General features: G+C 58.0%; 1 protein-coding gene across 6 annotated transcripts in view; it reads right to left on the bottom strand.

Annotated features, from left to right (window-relative positions):
* AGPAT3 (1-acylglycerol-3-phosphate O-acyltransferase 3) overlaps positions 1 to 21,548 on the bottom strand; it is an 81,373-nt gene that overhangs the window by 9,320 nt on the left and 50,505 nt on the right. For 4 of the 6 annotated variants that reach the window (XM_027583537.1, XM_027583540.1, XM_027583538.1 and 1 more), the window contains exons 2-4: positions 8,091 to 8,317; positions 1,566 to 1,735; positions 452 to 613 (exon numbers count right to left, since the gene is read on the bottom strand). In XM_027583537.1, the coding sequence (XP_027439338.1) occupies positions 452 to 613; positions 1,566 to 1,735; positions 8,091 to 8,268 (510 nt within the window). In that variant the 5' untranslated portion in view covers positions 8,269 to 8,317. Of the gene's footprint in view, positions 1 to 451; positions 614 to 1,565; positions 1,736 to 3,886; positions 4,054 to 5,538; positions 6,259 to 8,090; positions 8,318 to 21,548 lie in introns of those variants that run through there. The other 2 variants (XM_027583543.2, XM_027583541.2) reach the window with 2 other exon arrangements.

Raw genomic sequence — 21,548 nt, 5'->3', positions numbered from 1 at the left:
AGGGGCCTGAGGGGTAGATGTTCTTAAGAACAGGCTAACTCTTCTCTGAAGTACAAATTGATCCCCAGAACCACAGGGTTCCTGGGGTCTGCTGTGCAGTCTGGCTCCCCGGAAGCTACTCCCTGCAGAGGAGGCCCCCCGAGGGGCTGGGCAGGTGCTCTCAGGGTGTCTCCATTGCACAGCTGAGCCAGGGATGCAGGAAGGGGGCTCATTTCCTCTCCAGGCCCCCGCAGCAGGGCTCTGGGTCTGCACTGGGGCAGGTAGAAGCAGGTGGCCTGGGAGGGGCCCCCCAGCCTGCAAGCTCAGGGGCTGAGGGCCCTGGCTCTGCTGTGAAGTTGCTCCCTGGTGCGGGTTCTCGGCGGCCACAGCTAATCATGTAGTCGGGGCGGGGTGGGGGTGGGCGCGGTCAGGAGACCTAAAGGCACGCGGACTGAAGCCACAGGGCACTCACCCACATGTACTCGGGGTAGTCGGACAGGCGCTCCAGCCCCCCGATGACGGTGTCACGGTCCTCCTCCCACTTCCGCTTGCAGAACACGATCTCCAGGAAGTACCACGTCCAGCCGATGAGGGGCACATAAAGCAGCTCCCGCTTTGCGAGGACTTTGGAACTCTGGAGGGAGGGGGCAGGTGGTGAGGGTCAACACCCCCACAGGCGCCCCTGGGACTGGCTTGGTGCTTGGTGACTTTGCCATCAATGAGGAGGCCCTGCTCTGAGCGTGGCCGCTGGTTTCCGCACGACCCCAAGGGGGCAGGCGTGCTGTCCTACAGACAAGGAAACTGAGGCACAGGCTGGTGGAGGGAGGGGTGCCCGCTCTAGACACCAGGCCCTGGGCTGCCTGAGGGTGACCTGGGATGGCCAAGTATGGCTACTTTCACTGTAGACTCTGCTCGGCCTGCCTCAGGGGGCCCTTGACGTTTCCCTGAGGCAGCTCAGCTGGCCAAGGGAGCTCTGTGGGGACTCTGGATAAGTACGGGTTCATGGGAGGCAATGCAATAAACCTGAGCTCAAGACAAGCCCTGGAGAGCTGAGGGCGGACCTGACCTCAGACTCTGGGCTCAGAGGGTCCAGGGGCTACCCTGGAAGAGAAGGAAAACCCAGACCCCATGCCACTCACTCCCAGCACCTCCCCGGGGCCCCGTGTGGTTCACATCCAGCACCTCCCTGGGGACCCTGCACTGCTCACCCCCAGCACCTCCCCAGGACCCCACACTGCTCACCCCCAGCACCTCCCTGGGGCCCTGAATTGCTCACCCTCAACACCTCCCCGGGACCCCCCTGTTACTCACCCCCAGCATCTCCCCCGGACCCCCATGTGGCTCACCCCCAGCACCTTCTTGGGACCCCACACTGCTCATCCCCAGCACCCCCTGGGATCCTACATTGCTCACCTCCAGCACCTTTCCAGAACCCCCATGTGGCTCACCCCCAACACCTCCCCAGAACCCCTGTGTGGCTCACCTCCAACACCTCCCTGGAACTCTGCTTTGCTCACCCCCAGCACCTCCCCAGGACCCTGTGTTGCTCAGCCCCAGCACCTCCCTGGGACCCCCATGTGGCTTACCCCCAGCACACCAAACCGCTCACACATGGTCCACCCACAGAGGAAATCAATTTCAAAGTTGTGGTTGAGGATGATGACCACGTGCTCCTTGCCGAAACGGTCCACCGTAGCCTGGTCAGTGAACAGCGTGCACTCCGTACAGGACCACCACTCCAGCAGCATGACCAACTCTGCAGACACGGGGGAGCGGCATCAGCAGGTGCAGGAGGCTGGGCTTGGATACGGGACCCCTGCTGCAGGAGGTGCCGGCCAAGCCCGTGCTCAGGGGACTTCTACAGAATGTTCATCCAGGTGGGACTTCCAGCTAGAAATGAGTTTTGATGGTTTAGGTTTCATAAGTTTAATTTTCCAAAATTGCAATGACCTTTCCTAAGCAAAAGTCAGGGAAAAGACAAATGGAAAGCAGAAGGGGAAGAAAACCGTAATCTTAGGGTGGACGTCTTTATGTCCTGTTACGATTCCCACAGGTGCTGTAATTTGAGGGACGATCACATTTTAGCCACAGAATGGGGGCACAGGGGGTGGGTGCATGCACACAGCCAGCCCCAGGGCCACCGTGGTCAGCAGTGTGGCTATGCCCACCATGGCCAGGCGTCCTAAGAAAGGTGACCCCACAGACCAAGAAGTACGACTTTCGGGCTCAGGATCACCATAGGACAGCCCCATTGTTTTTGTGCTCAACACCAGCCCCTCCATCTTCTGATGGGACTGGCCGTTGGGGATAGAGGCCAGGGCTTGGAGAGCAGGCTCCACGCCTGACTGCCTGGGCCTCAGTTTCCCCATTTACAGAAAGGAGAAAATAGTGGCTTCCTTACAAGGCCCCTGGAGGACTCCACAGGCCACAACTCATGACATTAACACCCAAGAACCAGACGACTAGGGCTGGTCCCTCCTTCCTGATGGGCACCCCCACCAGCCCGGGCCAAGGTGGGGGCTGCATAAGCTCTGCCCCCCATGTGCTGCTGATCACGCAGCCTCTGGGGTCCCACCTTCCTTCTCTGTAAGGTGGGAGCTGGACAGAAGGTCTGCCCCTCAGATGATACCCGGACACTCACCAGCCACAGTCCCTGCCACCCGGGGGACAACCCGAGGCAGTGTCAGCAGAAAAGGCCACCTGTCAGAGGCAAACTCGGCAGCAATGACCCTGCTAGCTCTGGCCACTTCTAGCCCTCATTCACAAGCCTGGAGAAAGGCGCAGGCATGGAAGACAAATGATCTGAACAGACTTTTCTCCGGTATTTACAGGTGGCCCACAAGCACACAAGATGATGCTCAGTATCACCAGCCATCAGGATGCACCCAAACCGCAGTGAGACACCCCTTCCCGCTCCTCGGGATGGCTGTCACCAGACACTGACGGGAGAGACAGGAGCCCCGCCCAGTGCCGTGCACATGCTGGGCAATTTCTCGGTAACTGGTGTCCACACGGAGCTAGGGGACAACCACGCGATTCCATCCCAGGGATCTGCCCAACAGCCACGAAAACAGGTGTCCATGTAAACATCTGTGCACGGATGCTCACAGCAGCCGAACAGCAGAAACCAGCCAAATGCCCACCGAACCATGGCCCACTACATAACCACTGTCCCGCCACACCGTGTCACGTGACCCAGCTGCAACCTGGGCGAGCCTGGAAAACAGTGAGTCCGTCTTGAAGGACCGACCTGTAGGGGTTGTATGCGATGTCCAGAACGGGCAAACCCACAGACAGGAAGCAGCTGACTGACTGCAGGGATGGGGGATGGGCAGCGACTGTGAGTGCCTATGGGGTTTCTTTCTGGGGTAAATACACCAGGACCACTGGGCTGTATGGACCATATAAAGGGTGGATTTTGTTTCGGTAAAGCTGTTGAAAAGAAAAGGAAGGAAAGCAGAGGCCAGGAGGCCGGCCGCTTGCACATCTGGAAGTGTCCCCTGCTGATGGGGGGGGCCAGCTGCCCCCCCACCCCGGGGAGACACAGCCCAGAGCTGCCCGCTCCCTGCCTCTCTCTGGCTCTTGTTTATCGGATGGCAGCAGCCCTGGCAGGGCCTGTGCAAAGTCCCAGGGGTGAGCTGGTTCACGAGGGACTATGGTGGAGACTGTTGCTTCTAAAGCGATTTGCTGGGGGATGGGGGGGTGTTTTTTCCATTATCCTAGTAAGAACACTTGAGACGCGCCCTCCTAACACACCTCCAGTGCACAATCCAGCACCGTTACCATGGGGCACAGGGCTGGATGGCGCACCGCATCACCAACCCTATGCCCCTCCAGGGTGCGGCCGATTTCAGGTCCCTCTTGGAAGCGGAATGGGGCAGTACATGTCCTCCTGGGACCGGCTCACCTCACTTCGCATGATGTCCTACAGTTTCATCCGTGTTGCCCCCTGTGGCAGGAGTCCCCGTGCAAAGGCTGAATAATTTCCCACTGCATGTAGGACCGCATTTTCTCTATCCGTTCATCCATCGCTGGACACGTGTTCAGACTGCGGGCTTGTGGGACCGACGCTGCCGCAGACACAGGCAAGTTCTGCTTTCTTATCCTTTGTTCGAGAGGAGCCAATACGGCCTCAGCTCCTGACTCAGAGCTGCCAAGGGCGGGAGTGCAGCGTGCTGCTGAGCCACATGCTGGCTCGGGGGGGGGGGGGCCCTCCCCAGCTGTGTGGCCTCACCTGCGAGAGAGACGGCACAGCCCCCTCCCCGCAGGTGCTCCGGAGTGGGGCCGCTTTGCGGTCAGCGTCCATGAACGCTGGCCCTCCCAGCCATCCCTGTGTTCCAGAGGCGCCCAGAGACCACAGACGGAGGGCCGGATGGACAGGCACCCCAAACCCCCTACAGACGTTCTGTGAGGACGAGCCACGGCCCGTCCCGGAGAGCGGCTCTGTCGGAGCGTCACCAGGCTGCTCTTCCCTGCCCGCCAGTCGGCAGCCAAGGGAACAGCGGGCCGGGGGTGCCTGCCCGTCTCATCTGGAGACCAGCAGCCTCTCTGTCCATGGAGCGTGGAGCCGCCATGCAGCTGCCAGCCCGCTGTCCGTGCCTGCGACCCCCGCCCCGCGGGGGCGCACTCTGGAGGAGTCTGGCTGGTGGGCTCCTGGGCCCAGCACTCATTTTTCGGTGTGATTTCCTTCATTCAGAATGAGCAAGCTCTCTCTTTCAGCCACTCGCTGCGCATTGCTGTTCTCAAACTCCCTGCACTGACTCGATGGGGATAGAGTGGCTGCTGGGAGGGAGGCGATTTTCTCTTTTCCAGCTGGGAAGGTTGGGCGTGGCCAGGTCAGCGGGAGCCGGGGGCCAGACGAGGATCACGCTGGGAATGCACTCAGGGCGGCTAGCGGGAGGGCACCAGGCATCGCAGGGTGAGAGCAGGGTTCGCATCCAGCCAGACATTGGACAGTGGCTCAGGGTCATTAAAACAGTGATGTGACTGCAGCCCTCCCCGCGTGCCCCTGCAATCTGGGGGAGCCTTCCACTCAGTCCTCATCGGAGGGGGATGCCTGTGGAACACCCCTGCTTCAGCGGGTCCCTCGGGGGCTCCCACAGCCTCGCACTCAGCCACAGAAGGCCGGCGCCCCTCACAGGCGTCTGGGCTGCGCCCCGCACGAGGGGCTCACTCCCAGTCTGCTTCCGGCCGGGAGACGGGTTCTGTTCTCAGGCTCTCCTCCCCTTTGTCGTCTTTGTTACAAAAACGCATTTGTCTTTGCTTTTTTAACCCATCTTCTGCTAAGAGTTCTCAAGTTAGTCTGATGTCTGTTTCCCACCCCACCTTTTGTTAGCAAAGTCTGACGTCAGAGGCCGCTGTCCTCCTGGCAAATACCAGAAGAAGTGAGCCCATGGGACTGGAACTCTCCCCCAACGTCCCCTCCCTCCCCCTCCCACACCCCCACGCACACAGCCCTCCCGACCCCCACCCCTGCTTCTGCCCTGCCTGGTTCTGGTTCAGCCTCACACACCGGGCATGGTCATGACTTAACAGGATTGCTCAGATGTACCTACTCACCAATTTCTCTGACTGCCCTCTTTCCAGCACCTCAGACCCCGCTTTATGATAGCTTTTGTTCTTCCTAAAGAACTTCTCCGACGGGAATGTCAGGTGCGTATCGTGGGCCGTGCGTGCCGCCACTCTTGGCTGGCATCAGACTGTTCTAGCTCACCCTCGTTTGAAAGACTGCCGTCGGTCCGTCTGTCCATTCCTGCCAGCACTTGGGCTTTCCCTTCTGGGTATTTCTGCACCTGCTCTCTGTCTCCGCTGTGTGTGACCTCCTGGGGCATGTCTGAGCGTGCCTGTTGGTTTATTTTCCCTGCTGGGAACACGCTGTCCTCGTGGAGTCACAGCACCACGTCTTTGTCCACCAGGAGGATTCTGTCCCAGCACCGCCTCTGCCGCGTCCCCTCCACAGATCCGGCTTCTCGCCCCGTCCTCCTTCCAGCCCGTGTCACCCTCCCCTCCCGGGTCTCTGCCGCACACTTGCATCCGCTGTGTCTGGTCTCCCGTGAGCTGGGTCCAACGTGACATCACATTCACCAGCTAACAGTTCACTCTAACAATACTCGGCAATTACAATTTTCATTTATGGACGTTCTATCTGATTCTTTTTGTCACTGTTTGGGAGTGTTTTGTCTAAATCTGCCGGATGTTTCTTGTCCTCCGACTACGAGTTCATATTTGCTTTGTCTTGACCTGTGAGATTCTTCGAGCCTAAAGGCTCGAAGGAGGTATTTCCCCCAGATCTGCTGATCCCGAAGGGCGTTGCTAACCAGCTCCAACCCAGCCACGGCTCCGGGTCCAGTTAAATCCGGTCCCCCCACCCTGCAGCTGGTCCAGCTGGGGCCCCTGGAAGGCAAACTGGAGGCTCGGGGCCAGCACCCCGCTCTCTGCTGAGGGGATGGGGCAGTGGTGAGAGGTCCCCTTTACGTACTGTGCCCCCAGCCACGTGCTAATAAGCCGGCCTTATCCAGGACCGAGCCGTTCGGGAGTGTTTTAACCTTATAATCCTGCTGCGGGTGGAGTCACAATTTAGTTTTTATTAATTAGTATTTGCCCTTTTGGTGTGTATTCCTCTCACCCAATTATACTCACGAGCAGCTCATTGGATGTTTCACACGATAGGATTTTTAACTCTCCCTCCCCCCACCCCCACAAAAATCTTTTATCTAAAAGAGAAACCAGACCCTGGGAACCGAAGCTGTTAAGCGTGTAAGGCAAGCTAAATCTACGGGCCAGCTCGCCGGTCTCGGCCAAGGCTGCGGAAGTCGCGGGCCTCCAGGCCTGCTTGGCTGTCATCCCACCCCTGCTCCCGAGCTGGGAGGCTAATGGAGACTCACCGTTTCCCAAAGGATATAAAATGGGTATTGTTTTCTCTTTACTATAAAAGAAACATGATCTTAAGCTAAAAAACGTAAACAGCACAAAGTCAGACATATACATAAATAAATGCAAATAGTGAAAAGGAAAAAAATAAAAACCAAACAAGCACTAAATAAGTAAAAGTAAAACACAAAGTAAAAAGTAGAAGCCCCTCGTTCCTCCAGTCCCTGGGTATTCGGTTTCCTGGGGCCCCGGGGGACCCTCCAGGCACGAGCAGCGCGCACACGCGCACACACGGCACACGCCGTCCTCAAAGAGACAGCAGGGCGCCCTGTACTTTGTTGTGCACCTTCCTCTTTCATTTAGAAATGTATTTTGCAGATGGCTCTGCGTCAGTAGGGAGCCGCCCTCGCTGGTCAGGGCTGCGGGCGTCTGCGGCGCACTCACCGTACTCGTGCCCCACTGAGGGGGCACTACGGTGGCTGCCGGCCTGTGCTGATGTCAAAGTGGTAAAAGGAGAAGGTCTGTACCGATGGCGCTCCTGCAGGGAGCTCTCAGGCATGTTCGTATCTTGTGGGGTAACGGCCGGCAAGGACGGCTGTTGCAGGCGTCCCGCGATGCGCCCGGCGCCCCACACGCCGCATCACGGGCGTCCAGCCCTGGCAACCGTGGGCTTTGCTGTGGGGCTCCGCGTCTCTGTCCACCCAGCAGGTGGGGACTGATTTTACACGCACACGCAGGTGCATGTCGGCCACAGACACACACGTCTACACATGTACGTCAGATCAAAAGCGGGAAAGGGTCCTTGTCCTTGACAGATGGGTGCTCGCACGCCCCAGAGAACGGATGGGCCTCGCGGCGCCCCGCTGCCCGGCTGGCGAACCGAGTTCACATCTGTCCTCAGATAGCCAAGACCATGCTAACCATACAAAACTACGTCCTCGGTGGGTCCAAGCTGTCGGCTGTCGGGATGTCATTCGGCTCAACCCCGTGGAGAGGCTGAGCATCTTCCGGCGCATCTGCCGGCCACCCCTGAGCAGCCCCTCCGTTCCCACGTGGGCACCGCCAGCCGGGCCCCGCCTGCCGCTCACGTCATCGGGAGCATTCCCCACCCCGGGGCCCCCGCCCGGCAGGGAATGCAGGCAGGTCTGTTCGGGGTTTGGGTTCGTCTGGCACAAAGGACGTCCTGCCCCCCTGCTGCCCGGCCCCCACCTCCCCACGTGCGCGGCGCGGGCAACACTCACGGCTCCACAGTGAGTAGGCGAGGCGGCAGTTGAGCCGGCGATAAAGCTGCTTGTTCACCGGCCAGAGGACTAGCGTGCAGAGCTGGACGAAGTTGATGACCAGCCCACTCACCACGAAGACGAACCCGATGAGGAGGTGCACCATGAACTGGGTCTTCAGGTAGGCGAGCAGGCCCATGGTCGCTACTCAGTAGCGAGTGCAAGGTCCTTCACTGAGAAGAGCCGTCCTGGAAAGGACAGGGACAGCAGTGAGGACGGGCCCCCAGGGCCCCGGCGGTGGCACGCGGAGGACGACCCACGGGGCTCGCAGAAGAGCCCGCCAGCCAGCGGCTCACTCACGCCACTCTCCGCGGCCTTTCCTTCTGGGAGGGACACACACTCTCGCACACACCACGCGCACACCATACACACCCCCTCCCCATGCATACAAGAAAGGAAGGAAGAAACCTAAACGAATGCCCCCAAATATTACTAGTGATTGATTACCTCTAGGAGAAAGCATTACAGATAGTTTTTATTTTAGACTTTTTTTAGCATCATTTAAAAAGATCAAACTGCACGTGAAATCTCTATAAAACAGATCTACACTATGTCAACTATTTAATTCCCAAACTGTGGTGCACTTGGAAGCTAACAGCCTCTGTTTGGGCTCTAGCACAGCACGGTGACTCACCCAGGGACCTAACCAGTTTTTCTCCCTTTTTCACATGCATTTCTTACTTCCAACAGTGAAGCCCAAACCTCACATTTCTTGGTTGCACTTGTCCCGTGAGCTGCCCTGTAACCCCGCCTCGTGGCAGAGAACCAAGCAGGAAGCAGTGATCCAAACTCAGGGCTGCCCGTGGTCTGCGGGAGAGGGGCCCACACACTCTCTGGGGAGGGGGCACGGAGCTGGCTCTGAGACAGGCTCCCCAGCTCTCTGGGGCAGGTCCTGCTTCACTTTACAAGCTGAGCACACCTGGGGGCACCAGGGGGCCAGTTGCCCCCCGAGACCAAACCGACTGTGCTGGAAACAGGCCGCTGTGATTTCCGAGGCTGAGTCACAAAAGTACAACTTTTGCCCAGCCCCTGGTCCTCACGTGGTCGGCTCAGGGGGAGCCGGTTGCCGTGTCAGGAGGACATTGGCAGTGAAAGCTGGCCGTCCAGGCCCAGTCAGGCCTTTGGATGGCACAGCCCCTCTGCAGCCCCGAGCCACCAGCCCACTGTGGCTGAAGAGACAGGGAGGGCGACGAAGGGCAGGGTCTCTCTCAGACCAGTGCTGGGACAGTTTGTTACTAACTGGTTACTCGCAGTTACTGTAACTGATCCTCTGAACGTAAAGGACAGAAAGCAGGGGGACAGCAAGACACTTCTTACTACATTGTTGGGGACGCTGCAAACCCTCCCCTCCAAGCAAACAGCAGCACGGACAGCGGACTTGTTTGGGGCCCCACCGTGAGAAGCAGTAGGACCAGATTCCAATGTAGGCAGCGAGATTGCGTCCGCACACTTCCCACAGGCAGGGGACACTTCTGGAAGGCAGAGTCCCAAACACGCCAGCCAGGCCAGGCCTGACGACGTACTCCTTCCGTGTACTAGAGCTAATGGCTTTGTCCAGACCCGGCATCGATGCCCATCCTCTAGCACCGAATTGGCAGGCTCTCTGCACCTCACTGCCCCCGGAGACCAGGCTCTACCTGCACTCCCCCCACCTGCCCCACAGGCCAGAATAACCAGGGTCCCCAGAAGCCAGCGCAAAGATTGCCGTATCAGCTGTGATGCTTTTAAAAGCAGATTCCCAGGTTCCATGGCCGACCTGCTGATTCCATCACCGGGGCACGAGGTACAGGTCCATCAAGGTGCAGCTCAGCACAGCTCAGATGTGCTCACTGGTGCGCAGGGTGATGGCACCTGGAAAGCCACGGCCACGGTCAAGGCCATGCTCACATCAGGGTGTTTCCCATCGCCCCTGCCCAGGCAGTGCCCAGGCCCTGGCAATGCCACCAGCCTCTGGCACTGTGGATCCAGCTTCCTTTTCTCTAGGCTCACATGAGTAGAAACACACGGCACCTGCCTCGTGGCTCAGCACAATGTGTGCACCACCGTTCAGCCTGAAGGCAGCTCGACCTTCCATGGCACGGAGGTCCTGATCTACCGATCCACCTGCCCATGGCGTTTGGTGACCATGCATGCTCGAGCACAAGTCTGTGTGAACGCAGGCTCTCACGCTGGAATCCATTTCAACCCCGAGGTTATAAAGTAGCCAGTCTCTGGGCTGCCGGAGTCTCTGATGTAAAAGTCCATCCCCAGGAATCCCTGCGGAGCCGCACCCACCCTTAGACACGCGTCTCTCATGGCCTTACCACCAACACCGCACACTCCTGTCTGGAATGCTGGCGTCCGGGGTCCAGCTGGCCTCCCTGCCCCAGACCCCGGGGCTCAGCAGGGGCCCTGACGGGGGCTGATGGATGTGGCCTGGAGCTTCATTCCGACAGCTAGCCTTCTTGGTGACTCACGTTCACGAGCTGCCCTTGTCCTTCCAAGGTCACCCTAGGTCAGTCCCACATGCTGTCTGCTGGGCTCCCGGGACCCGAGGGTGAGCGTGGCCCTGGGCTCTCCTGGGCTGTCAGTCTCTGGCTCGGGCGCCCCAGAAGTGGGGTCCAAATGCACGACTCCATCGCTCCCTGTGGGCCAGACTCCATTCTAAGGAACATCAGCCGCGGTGGCTCAGGGGTCCTCCACATGCCCACCCCACGAAAGCACCCAGTGCTGACCGTCTGCTTGGATGCTGCCCCACTCGGCCCGCACGCCCCCAGCCTCTCCCCGGCCTCGATGGGCACAGCAGGAGTGCGGTGGGGGAGGCGCAACTCAGGCTGCCGAGAGCGCTTAAAAACGGCTTAACTCCGGCCAGACAAGATTAAGTCAGGCTCTGCACGTTTGTACACAGTCCGGCACTCTGTCGAGTTTTACTTTTTAAACAGAACTCCATTCTTGCAAAGGCAGCCCACGGGGTCTGATGCTCGCGGTGCCCGCCGGCCGCCACCACCACCACCACCGTCCGTGTTCAAAACACACGGCGCCGAGCTCTTCCGTAAAGTCAGGAAACGCACTTCACTGCACTTCCCCTTGAGGTCCTCTGCAGGACCTTATTGTAATGCAGCAGACGATGCTTCAGGGTCTAAGAATCTCTAACAGAAATCCGTACAAACACCCAAGCTTGCGTTTCTGCTGCAGGGCCGCAAGCTAAGCGGCTCCCCCTGCAAGCAAAGTACTTGGTGATGCTCCGTCCTGATCATCTCTGTCTGCGTGTCGTCTCTGCTTACGACCGACCGTGCTCGGGGCGTCGGGAGCTCTGGGTGATGCCCCAGGATTAGGATCCGCAGCGCTGGGGCATGATCATCTGAGCTCCTACAGACGACGCTACACTGTGCCCACGCGGGTTTCACTCGTACCCGTTTCCCGACAGCATACCTCACTTTCCGTAGGTCAGAGCCCCCTGAGCCCAACCCAGGGTGTCACAGTATCACACGGCGATCTTCATGTGCAGGTTCCTGATGACTGTGAAGTGATAATAAATCCCATAAGGTGGGTTCTTGGGAGTCTAGACCTCCATGTTACAGATGAAGAAACTGAGGCCCAGTGGCTTCAAGAACTGCCGCTCGGGACAGGGAAGCCAGAGCCCAGCGCTCGGCCGCAAAGCTGCTCCCTGACGTGAGCACTAGACACACGGAGAGAAGGCCCAGCACGCAGCCCTTCACCCTGCCTAAAGGACACCGGGATGACCCCCAGCGCCCGGGCCTCCGGAGACACCAAATGCTTATGAGGAGCCTGGAGGCAGGACAGCCAGCCTGTCCCTCTCCCGCGGCACCTTCTCACTAATGCTCAGATGCTGTCGCCGAGGCAGCGAGGAAGCCTGGCCTGTCTCTAAGTCCTTTCATTAGATAATAGGTCTAGGTTGTTCCAGAAGCCTGCATCTGCACAACTTGATCCTGACGGTGAGGTGGCTGCCTCCTGAGTCTGTGCCCCTGGGCGAGCTGCAGGGGGCAGGGGACGAGCTGCATGCTCAGCCTCCTCAAAGTGGGGGTACAGTGTGGAGCCAGCCCCCCGGGCTAGAAGGCCCAGAACTGACTACTGGCCAATCGACAGGGGCAGTGAGACAGGTGGCTTGGCGAGGCTGAGCTGAAGTTGTTCACAGAGCAGCAAGGCGGCCTCACGTGGGAGCTTCGGTGCTGCCGGCCACGGCAGGGACGCCGGCCCCGGGCCTCCAGCCCCCCAAGAAGCGGGACCTTCCGTGGTTCTGATGCCCTGTCCCTCCCGGGCCTTCTGCTGCTGATTCCGAGCCCGCGGTTCCCGCTGCCGAGCTGTGGCTCAGGGCCACGAGGGGAAGCGAAGAAGCACCGGGGAGCAGCTCAGCACCGTCATGAGAGGGACCTGACCACACTCAGACCCCACGGGGGCACCTCTCGTTATGGCTGAACGGAGTCCCCCAAAAGCTGTTGGGGTCCTAACCACCAGCACCTGAGAATGCGGCTGTATGTGGAGGCCGGGTCCTTAAGGAGGTGATGGCATTAGATGAAGTCATCGGGGTGGGCCGTAACGCAATCCGCCCGGGTCCCCAGGAGAGAGGCTAGGACACAGCCTCCCTCAGAGGGAGGCCATGTGAAGACACAGGCAGACACCTCATCTGCAAACAGGTTCTTCCCCCACAGCCCTCTGAAGGAGCCAACCCTGCCAAGCCCTTGATCTCCCACGCCAGCCTCCAGGCTGTGGGAATAAACGTCTGTTGCTGAAGCCGCCTGGCCTGTGGCCCTTTGACCCGGCTGCCCCAGTGCAGGGACCCACCTCTTACAAACATGCAGGCCTCGTTCCCAGTCCTGTAATTCGAGAAGCGTGCAGGCCCACTCCCACGTCCTGCTGTAAGCTTGGCGCTGCCGCCCAGGGCCGGCCCCAGGGCCTGCTGGTGAACCGCGGCCCAGCCTGCCCGAGCCCAGGGGCAGACCCGTCACCCGATGCCCGCGGACCCTCTCTCCCCAGCACTGGTCCCATTGTCCCTCTTCATCATGCACGAGCCGGTCCGGCGGTCTGACCTTCAGATATCCTCCCAGGCACCCCCCACCCCCCGTCTTGGCGGAAACCCCCATATTTCCAACAAAGCCTTTGCACGGGAACAGAAACCAAGGTCCACCATCCTCTACACCCTCAGTGGGGGCTGGTGACCGTGGGCGGACCGGCTGCCATTTCATTGATGTGCGGACTCAGCGCCTTTTGAGCCTCTGCCCCCCTCCCCCACAGGGTGTCCACGTCACGGCGGGGAAGCAGCACGGGACCCTGCGATGGCATCAAGTGGCCCCGCAGCCGTGCCTCCAGCGTGGCGCTGCGCTCGTCTCTGCAGGGGACCCGCAGCCCCGGCCCCCGAGAGCCCGGGAGGAGGCGCCGCCGCAGCCAGCCACTCCGCCTGCCGCCCCATCCAGCTGGGCTCAGAGCCCGGCGGCCTCAGCTGGCCTGTCTGAGGGCGGGTGTAACCTCGGGCAGACGGGGGCTGGTGATGGCAGAAGACATTAAATACGCCAGAAATGCATCGCTTTTGACGTTCGATGCGTGGTCTGAATGACGGGCTAAGAACCGCTGCGTTCCAGGTGGATTTCGGTCACCCGCACTCAGAGCCCATCGTGAAGCACAACTAAGAGGTGGCCGCCAGCTTCCTCCCTCCCGCCTTGCCCGTCCGCTCTCCCACCCCACAGGTGAGCGCCGCCCCGTGCGGCGCGCAGAGCGGCCCCGGCCTGCTCCCAGGCACAACAGGAAGGCCGGGCTGGCTACACAGGGGCTTTACCAGGCGTGAGCCCCGGTGTTCCGTCTGCATGTGGAGAGTTCTCCGAGTCAGGCAGCCCTGGAGGACACGCTCTATCAACAGGACGGACTGCTGAAAACAAAGAGGAGAGGGGGGAGAGAGAGAGAGCATGGCCTCTCTCAAATAGTCCTCAACTACCTAACATAATGCAGGTGGCAACGTGATGCAGAACCAGGACCAAGCCTCATGCTGCCTGAGCAGCCAGCCCGGGCACTCCAGAAGCAAACACACCTCACTCACGGTAGGACTCTCTAGCTGCTTGACCGGCTCCTCCTGGCTCTTGCTGTAGACACGGCCTGGACGAGCGTGTCTGGGTGGTTCCCCAGCCCACGGCCGATCTGATGTGAGCTAGGACCCCCGGGGCGCTGGCGGCACACATCCTGCTGACAGCGACATGGCGGGGCAGAGCCAGCCCACGGCCTGGGAGGCACCGCCTCAGAGGGTGGCCGGCGCCAGGAGCGGGGTGCACACCCTGTGGCACCTCGATGACATCACGAGTGAGGACACGATGCCGCCACTGCTGTCCATGCCGAGCTCGCCACGATGCCGAGAGAAAGGGCTATATCCCTTCAGCAGGTTACTTAACGAGGCCAGGAAGCAGCAAAGGTATTTTCACGAGTCCAGCTAAAATTTCAGATTAGACAAACACAATCTTCTTTTTGAGGCTTTAAGGGGCTACCTTTAGTCCCTGGGTAAATTCATTTACAGGGACCACCTCATCCTTCTATCGGCCGAAAAACAGGACATATCACTTTGCTAATAATCATTTGTTGCCAGTCCAACCTCATCAGTATTTGGAACCACCAAGAACTCTAAAAATCTACGAGGAGGAGTAAAATCATCACTATTTGCAGATGACAGGTCTGTATCCTGTAGACCCAAGAGAAGCCGCTGTAACCGAAGCACTACCATGACCAGGAACAGGTGCAGAGTGGTGGAGAGAGGAAACACAATGGACAGAGATCCACATTCTCGGAACATCCGATCATGAGGTCTGACTGAAGTCACTGAAGGCACGACAACAGAGAGGTGTAGTTATTTCTGACTTAGTGGTTCCAGGACCCTGGCCCCACGGGGTCATCTGAGACCCTGGAGCAACCCAGGCTGGCTTCAGGGCTCCCCCCACAGAGGCTTCCCCACTAAGTGAGGGTGGAAGGTGGAAGGTGGGCCCCACGGCTATGGATTTATAGGCCCAGGTGCAGACCAGCCAACTGCAGCCACACGAATGACCCAGGTGGAGACCAGCAGCGGAGACCTCCCCGCGGGGCCCAGCCCAGATTGCTGAGCCACAGAATCGTGAGCCAATAAGGCATTGGTTGCTATGAGCACTACATCTAGGGGGGTTTGTCAGATAATGATACACGAATGACACACGAACCAGTCTTTCTAAGATCCTTTATAAATGCAACTGAATCCTAATTAAAATACCAACAGGTCCCCACCCTCACCTGGAACCAGACACTCAGATCCTACAGCTCATATGAAAAAGCAAACAGGAAAGAGAAGCCGAGAAACCGTGAGAAAGAGCCAGGGAGTAGCCTACATGATATCCCAGCTACTACAGAGCCTCGGTGACGCAGGGTGAGGCCCTGGCCTCCGAGTCGACAAGCAGACCCGCGAAGGAGAGCAGGGCTGGCGCCTGCACACCCCACACCCACCACCTGGACCCGCTTGGCGGACAACCCGCCTCACATGTGCACTGACTTCCTGTTGTGTTTGTACTTGGGCACATTTGTCTTCCTATTGCATTTAATGCTGTTACAATGAACAGAACACAAAACTGACTTAACGCCATTACCGGGCTCATGAGAATCTTAGCATCCTATATTTTCTCAACCAATGGGAAAAAAGATCCAATTAAATGACATACAAAAACCTCCCCTCAGGCCCCACGAGTAACATGCAGCCTCTGTGGGCTCCCCCACCACACGACGCCAGGTGGGAATCGAACCCTAAGAGGGCACCCCACCCCCAGATCTAAGCCCTAAAGGAACCCCACCCCCTCTTGGAACGGCTGGTCTGGGGATGTGCGTGGGACCCCATTCCAGGCAGTGGGACACAGGGAAGAAGTCCGCAGGGACTTCCAGGAAGTCGTCTGCTTCCCTAAGAGACAGATCCCTCTGGCAACGCCCTTTGCCCTTGGCCCTCTTCGAGCGAGGAAGGGTGTCCCAGCCTTCTTGGGAGCCAGAAGACCCACGGTGTGGACAGGAGAAGCCGCTGGTCCTCCGAGGCCTGAGACCACGCAGGCAGCTCCCCTCTGCAAGAGGCAGAGAGGACAGAGTGGCAGGATTTAACTCCTGGCTCCCCACCGCCATTTCTGTTACTATTACTTGCGCAGGTCTGCATAGACTACGTCAGTGCTCCGTCCCGGTTTGCTACACGGTTGACGCGTGCCACCTGTACGCACATTTGTGACCAGCAGCACGGCTTCTTCATCTTGAACCTCTCACACCCCATCATGCCACGTCTATGAAAAGGTTCCTGGAAGAACAATGGGGCCAGAGGCTCTGGAGCGCGTCCACCCAACAGTCTCCTCCGAGAGCCTCAATCTCCAGCCCGATGCGGGCAGGCCGCGGTCTCTGGGGAGCAGGTGCACAAAGCTCGCAGGAGAAGTGGCTTGGGGCTCCGAGAAAAGGGAGGCGCCAATGTCTCTGGACTCATTGGAGACCCTCCAGGCAAGAGGCTTCCAGAAGAGCCACATGGATCAAAGGGCCCCCGGCCCCAGGCCAACCCCCAGTGAGGTGACACTCGTCCCAGCAGGTGCCATCTGAGAAGAGAATGGGAACCGCGGACCAAGGACAAGGACGGTAGGGCTGTCACCCCCCGGTGGTGGCTGCCGGGTCTGTTCCCACCGTCACGTCTGTGGAAGGCTGGCAGGTGGGGGAGGCCAGAGCTGAGTGTGCACAGCGGGGGTGGGGGGGGGCAGCTGCCGGAGGACCTCCGGGCCCCCACTGCACCCCATCTACCCCAGCTCTGCAAGCTCCAGCGTCGTTTGTCCCTCTGAGGTGGTTCAGATGGTTTTACTGGCTGCAGCAGTGATGTTCGTGGTGGGAGGGACGTGAGAAGCTCCCACAGCCTGGTGACTACACACTAGATCTGTGACAAGTCCCTGGGCCTGCAGGACGCTGTAGGCGCTCCTCACACCAAGGCAGCTGGTGGTGCCAGAGCAGAAGAATGCTCTCCAGCAGGGGCAGATTGTGGCAACCGAGTTCCCAAACATGCGTGCATGCACACACAGGCTCTCATACGTGCATGTGCACACATGTACACACTCTCATACACACAGGCACACACGTGCACAGGTGTGCACAATGCTCTCATACATGCATGCGCACACGCTCTCATGCTCTCGTGCACAATGCTCGTACACAAAGGCACACACGTGCACACACATGCTCTCATACATGCACATAACCACGTGTGCCACTCTCATGCATGCAGGCACGCGTGCACATGTGATGTACATGTGCTCTCACACACGTGTGCGTGCACTCATGCACACACGCAAGCATGTGCACACGTGCTCTCATACGCATGCGCGCACAATGCACACTCTCATAATGCATGCACACACATGCTCATACACACATGCACTGTGCTTTCATGTGCGCACATGTACACATATGCACATGTATGCACACACACATGCATGAACACGTGCTCACACACACAGTCACAGCTAAGTTGACTTGTAATTTTGTGACAATGAACTACCCATTATAATAATGGCATTCTACTTTTAGAGAAACAGACAAGGGTTTGCTCTAGAATTATTCAGTAAATTGGTTGTTAATGCACTTTCCTACAAGTACAATATATTTCACAATTTAAAAAATTATATGGGAGCTCTGGTTTTCCCTGGGATGCAGAGAGCTCATCACTCCCACCCTGACGACAAGAAGAAAGCTGACAAACTGCACGTTCATAGCTTTTCTTGGCCCACCAGAGATCTGAGCACAACTAGTAAATCAAGGAACAGAGCATATGCCAACTATTCAGGCCCATAAGCAGGAACAGCAGTGTGAGTAGAAGACAGGTGGGAGCTCGCTTTCCTTGAAACCAGGGCATATTATATTTCGGAGAAATAAAAATGTAAAAACATTTTAACATCTGGGTTAATTTTGATTATGAGATACCATCTTTAAAGACGGAAACAGTCCCTTTGTCACTTAGTCAAGTGAGAATGATCTGGAGAAAGTCAAGTCAGCCAACAGGCCAGTCCCCACACCCACCATGTGGTTCTCCACTGAAAAGGAGGGGTGGGTGCTGGAAGGAAGCGTACTGGGCCCAGGGCTCAGGAAACCATTCTTGTCCCAGGTCCTTGGCCTCCGCATGCGACGTGATCATTTTGAATTTCAGTTTCTCATTTGAAACTGAGGATAAGATAACCTTTACTACCAGTACCACAGGGTGGTTCTGTTTCAGTGTTCTCAAAAAAATCTTCAACTTCTCAAGAAGAAAAGTTACAGGGTCCCTCCCTACCTCATAAACACACTGACGTCTAAAAGGTCCTTGCTAAACCAACTTTTAATGGGCATTCAGGTTCCCAAGCCAGCAAACAAGGGTGCCATTTTCTGCACAATAGATACTTGAATCATTTTGAGCATCTGTAAAACCCCACAATTCAGACACTAATCCTAAGAAATGACTTGCTACAAGAGGGTCTCACAGTCTCATCAGTTTGGGAAATCCCGCATGCTCCCTTCCATGCTGAAGACACCTGATTCATGCTCAAGAGCTCCACCGAGAAGAAACGGTCTGACCCATCACTTTCTCAAATTGTGTGTTCACGGGAGCTTTTAGTATCTCTAACTCGTAAGCTTCATGAATTCAGACCCCTACTTTCCCTCGGGCAGTCAACATCAGTGAGATTTTAATTCTTTACACACACACACACACACACACACACACACACACACACACATCTAGTTAGAAGTCACTAACTTTTAAAAACAGCTATATGGCTATAATTTCAAATAAGGGCTTTGGTGCTAGTTTGTCTTTCCCAAAAGAACCCAGAGGGATAACCATACTTCAGCTATACGATAATGGGGGACCTTATCAACAAACCAGCCGTGGGGGGGGCAGGCAGGTGCTCATGGGGAGGGGACCCGCGGGGGCGCCGACAGCGCGCTAGAAGTGAGAGCACCCTAGGCCTCTGCCAGACGTCTTCATACGTTGCAGACAAGCTGCTAAAATGTTTCTCCTACGAGGGTAGTTTTTAGCGGCAGGGATCTTTACTCTTTAAAAATGAGGAAAATGCCTAAGCCACCATATCAAATGGGATTTAGTCCAGTGACCTCGTTAAATATTCGAGATACGAGAGGAGGGCAACACAGATCTTGCTGATTTCTCCCTGGAGGCCATGAGGCCAGCCACGCCCGGCTCCCAGACCACCTCCCGGTTCTCAGCCTCCTGCACACGACGCCACTCCTCGGCAGTGGGAAGGCGCAAAGTGGATTTTCCTGGGCTCCCAGGTCGTGCCCCGTGATCGGGGGTTGGCAGGCTCCTTTACCCCGATTTCATTCAACAACTTAAAAAAGCACAAACAAGGGCGCCTGCGTGGCTCAGTCTAGGTTAAGCGTCTGCCTTCGGCTCAGGTCATGATCCCAGGGTCCTGGGATCGAGCCCCGCATTGGGCTCCCTGCTCAGCGGGAAGCCTGCTTCTCCCTCTCCCACTCCCCTGCTCGTGTTTCCTCTCTCGCTGTGTCTCTCTCTGTCAAATAAATACAAAAAAAGTTTTAAAAAAAAAAGCAGCACAAACAAGTCCAGTGTGCATTTCACCATGAGACTCAGGAAGGTGTGAAGTCTGAAAGCAGATGCACGCCAGCGATGTGGCTGCACAGAATGGTGGCTGGCAAGAGACGGCAGGTGTGAGCGTGGGAGCGGGAACCCATGTCCCCTACACCTCACACGTGGCTCCTGGGGGTCCTGCACCCAAATGTGAAGTGAGGCTTTCTGAGAAAAGTATGGCTGCCCCCCCCGCCCCGCCACGGCCGCTGTGCCCCAACGTGCCGCTCTGCAGACAGACCTGCTAGGCTCCCACGCACCTCACTAGCCGGCCAGGGGCTCCGCGCAGCGTCTTCTGTGACCCCGCAGCTCCGCCACACTGCCTTCACAAAGAGGTGCTCCAGCAGGGGGCGGCGAGATCTCCCCCCCCCACCCCCCCACCCCCGCCCCCGGCCACACCCTGGCCGCGACCAGCCCTCTTGCTGGTGACGGGCTCACCCCTGGGCGCGCGGAGAAGCCCGCTCTGGACAAAGTCCTCGCCTCCAAGAAGGCAGCGGACAAGAAGGCCTGTCTCCTGAAAACTGTGACGTCGAGGGGAGGCGGCGGCTGCAGCCGTCTGCGGGGGCCGGGCCGTGCAGCAGAGCCCTCGACAAAACGCAGGTCTCTGATGGCATCTTGGAGCAAGACTTACAGTATCTGCAGCTGAAAACTCCCCACCGGAGGCCATGAGCCTTCTCCTTGACGTGCTTACAAATGCACGAAGCTGCAGGCTTCTTGAACAGAACGAAATGCTCCTCTCACGGCCCCTCCCGTGGACCGTCGGGGCTGGCCACGGCGGGGAGGCCTCCTGCCACGCCCGCTGAGTGCTCGCCAGCCTGCAACGGGACCCAGAGAAGGAAAACCCCAACGTTTTCTCCCAGTTCTGAGCGTGAGGGACAAGGACAGGGACAAGGGCTGCCTGACTCCTCCAGACAGGTCACAACAAGCCGCAAAAACATTCTCCAATCTGGATTTCTGTCCACGTGTGGATGGAGTGCGGAGTGGCTGGGACATGTGTGGGGACCTGGCGAGGTGGGCGGTCTGTGGGGCGGGTCAAGCCTGATGCCATCGCCACCACTCCCCACCGTGGCCTGCAGGCGGCCAGTCCTCAGAGTCACGCAAGCTGCCTCGCCCCTCCTGGCCTCCTGCCGCCATCCATTACGGGGACGTGGGGGAGGGCATCTTCGCTGCCACCACAGCTGGGCTGGTGGTCCCCCCACTCTCCAGAGTGTCCTGAAGTTTATGATAAAAGTCAGTGATGGCTCCTCCCAGGGGGGCTCCATGGGGACGGGGGAAACACCTCACACTCACCAAGGCCCAGAACTCCTTTAATAAGGGAGGAAAGTCCTTCTTTCCCTCACCTGGGCTAATTCTTCCCCTAAATGACTCATGTGTTTATCTCTGTGTAATTCTCTTTGCAAGTTCTACGCTGTTTACATAAGATCTAAACTGCAAATATCTAAAACAATACAGAGTTTGGGAGGAAAGGGCTCCCAGCTCCTGGTGGGCAGGAAAGGGCCACTGGGTCCCGAAGGACACGCCCTACCCCCTCTGATGGCCATGTTCCCGCCTCCTCCTCAGAAACAGAAGAGGAGTTAATCGGATCAACAGGAGAGAAAGCTTCCAGAGAGGAGAATTCCCAACCAGACTGCGTGTGTACTGAAGAAAACAAAACTAATGCGGGACAGAACCTTCAGAAGAGCTGATGTCTCTCCACTAGAAATCACCCCACCCTTGGCTCTAAAACATAAAGCTACCCCAGACCTGGGGTTCTGGGTTTCCCCAGAGCCACCCTGTGGGAGGAACGCCAGCCCCATGAGGCTCGCTGCCATCACCTGGTGCCCTGGGTGAAGACTGTCTCG

Source organism: Zalophus californianus, chromosome 1 (genome assembly GCF_009762305.2).
Source record: "Zalophus californianus isolate mZalCal1 chromosome 1, mZalCal1.pri.v2, whole genome shotgun sequence".
NCBI lineage: Eukaryota > Metazoa > Chordata > Mammalia > Carnivora > Otariidae > Zalophus > Zalophus californianus.
Note: the sequence above shows the minus strand (reverse complement) of the source record. Positions and strands in the feature narration are given on the sequence as shown.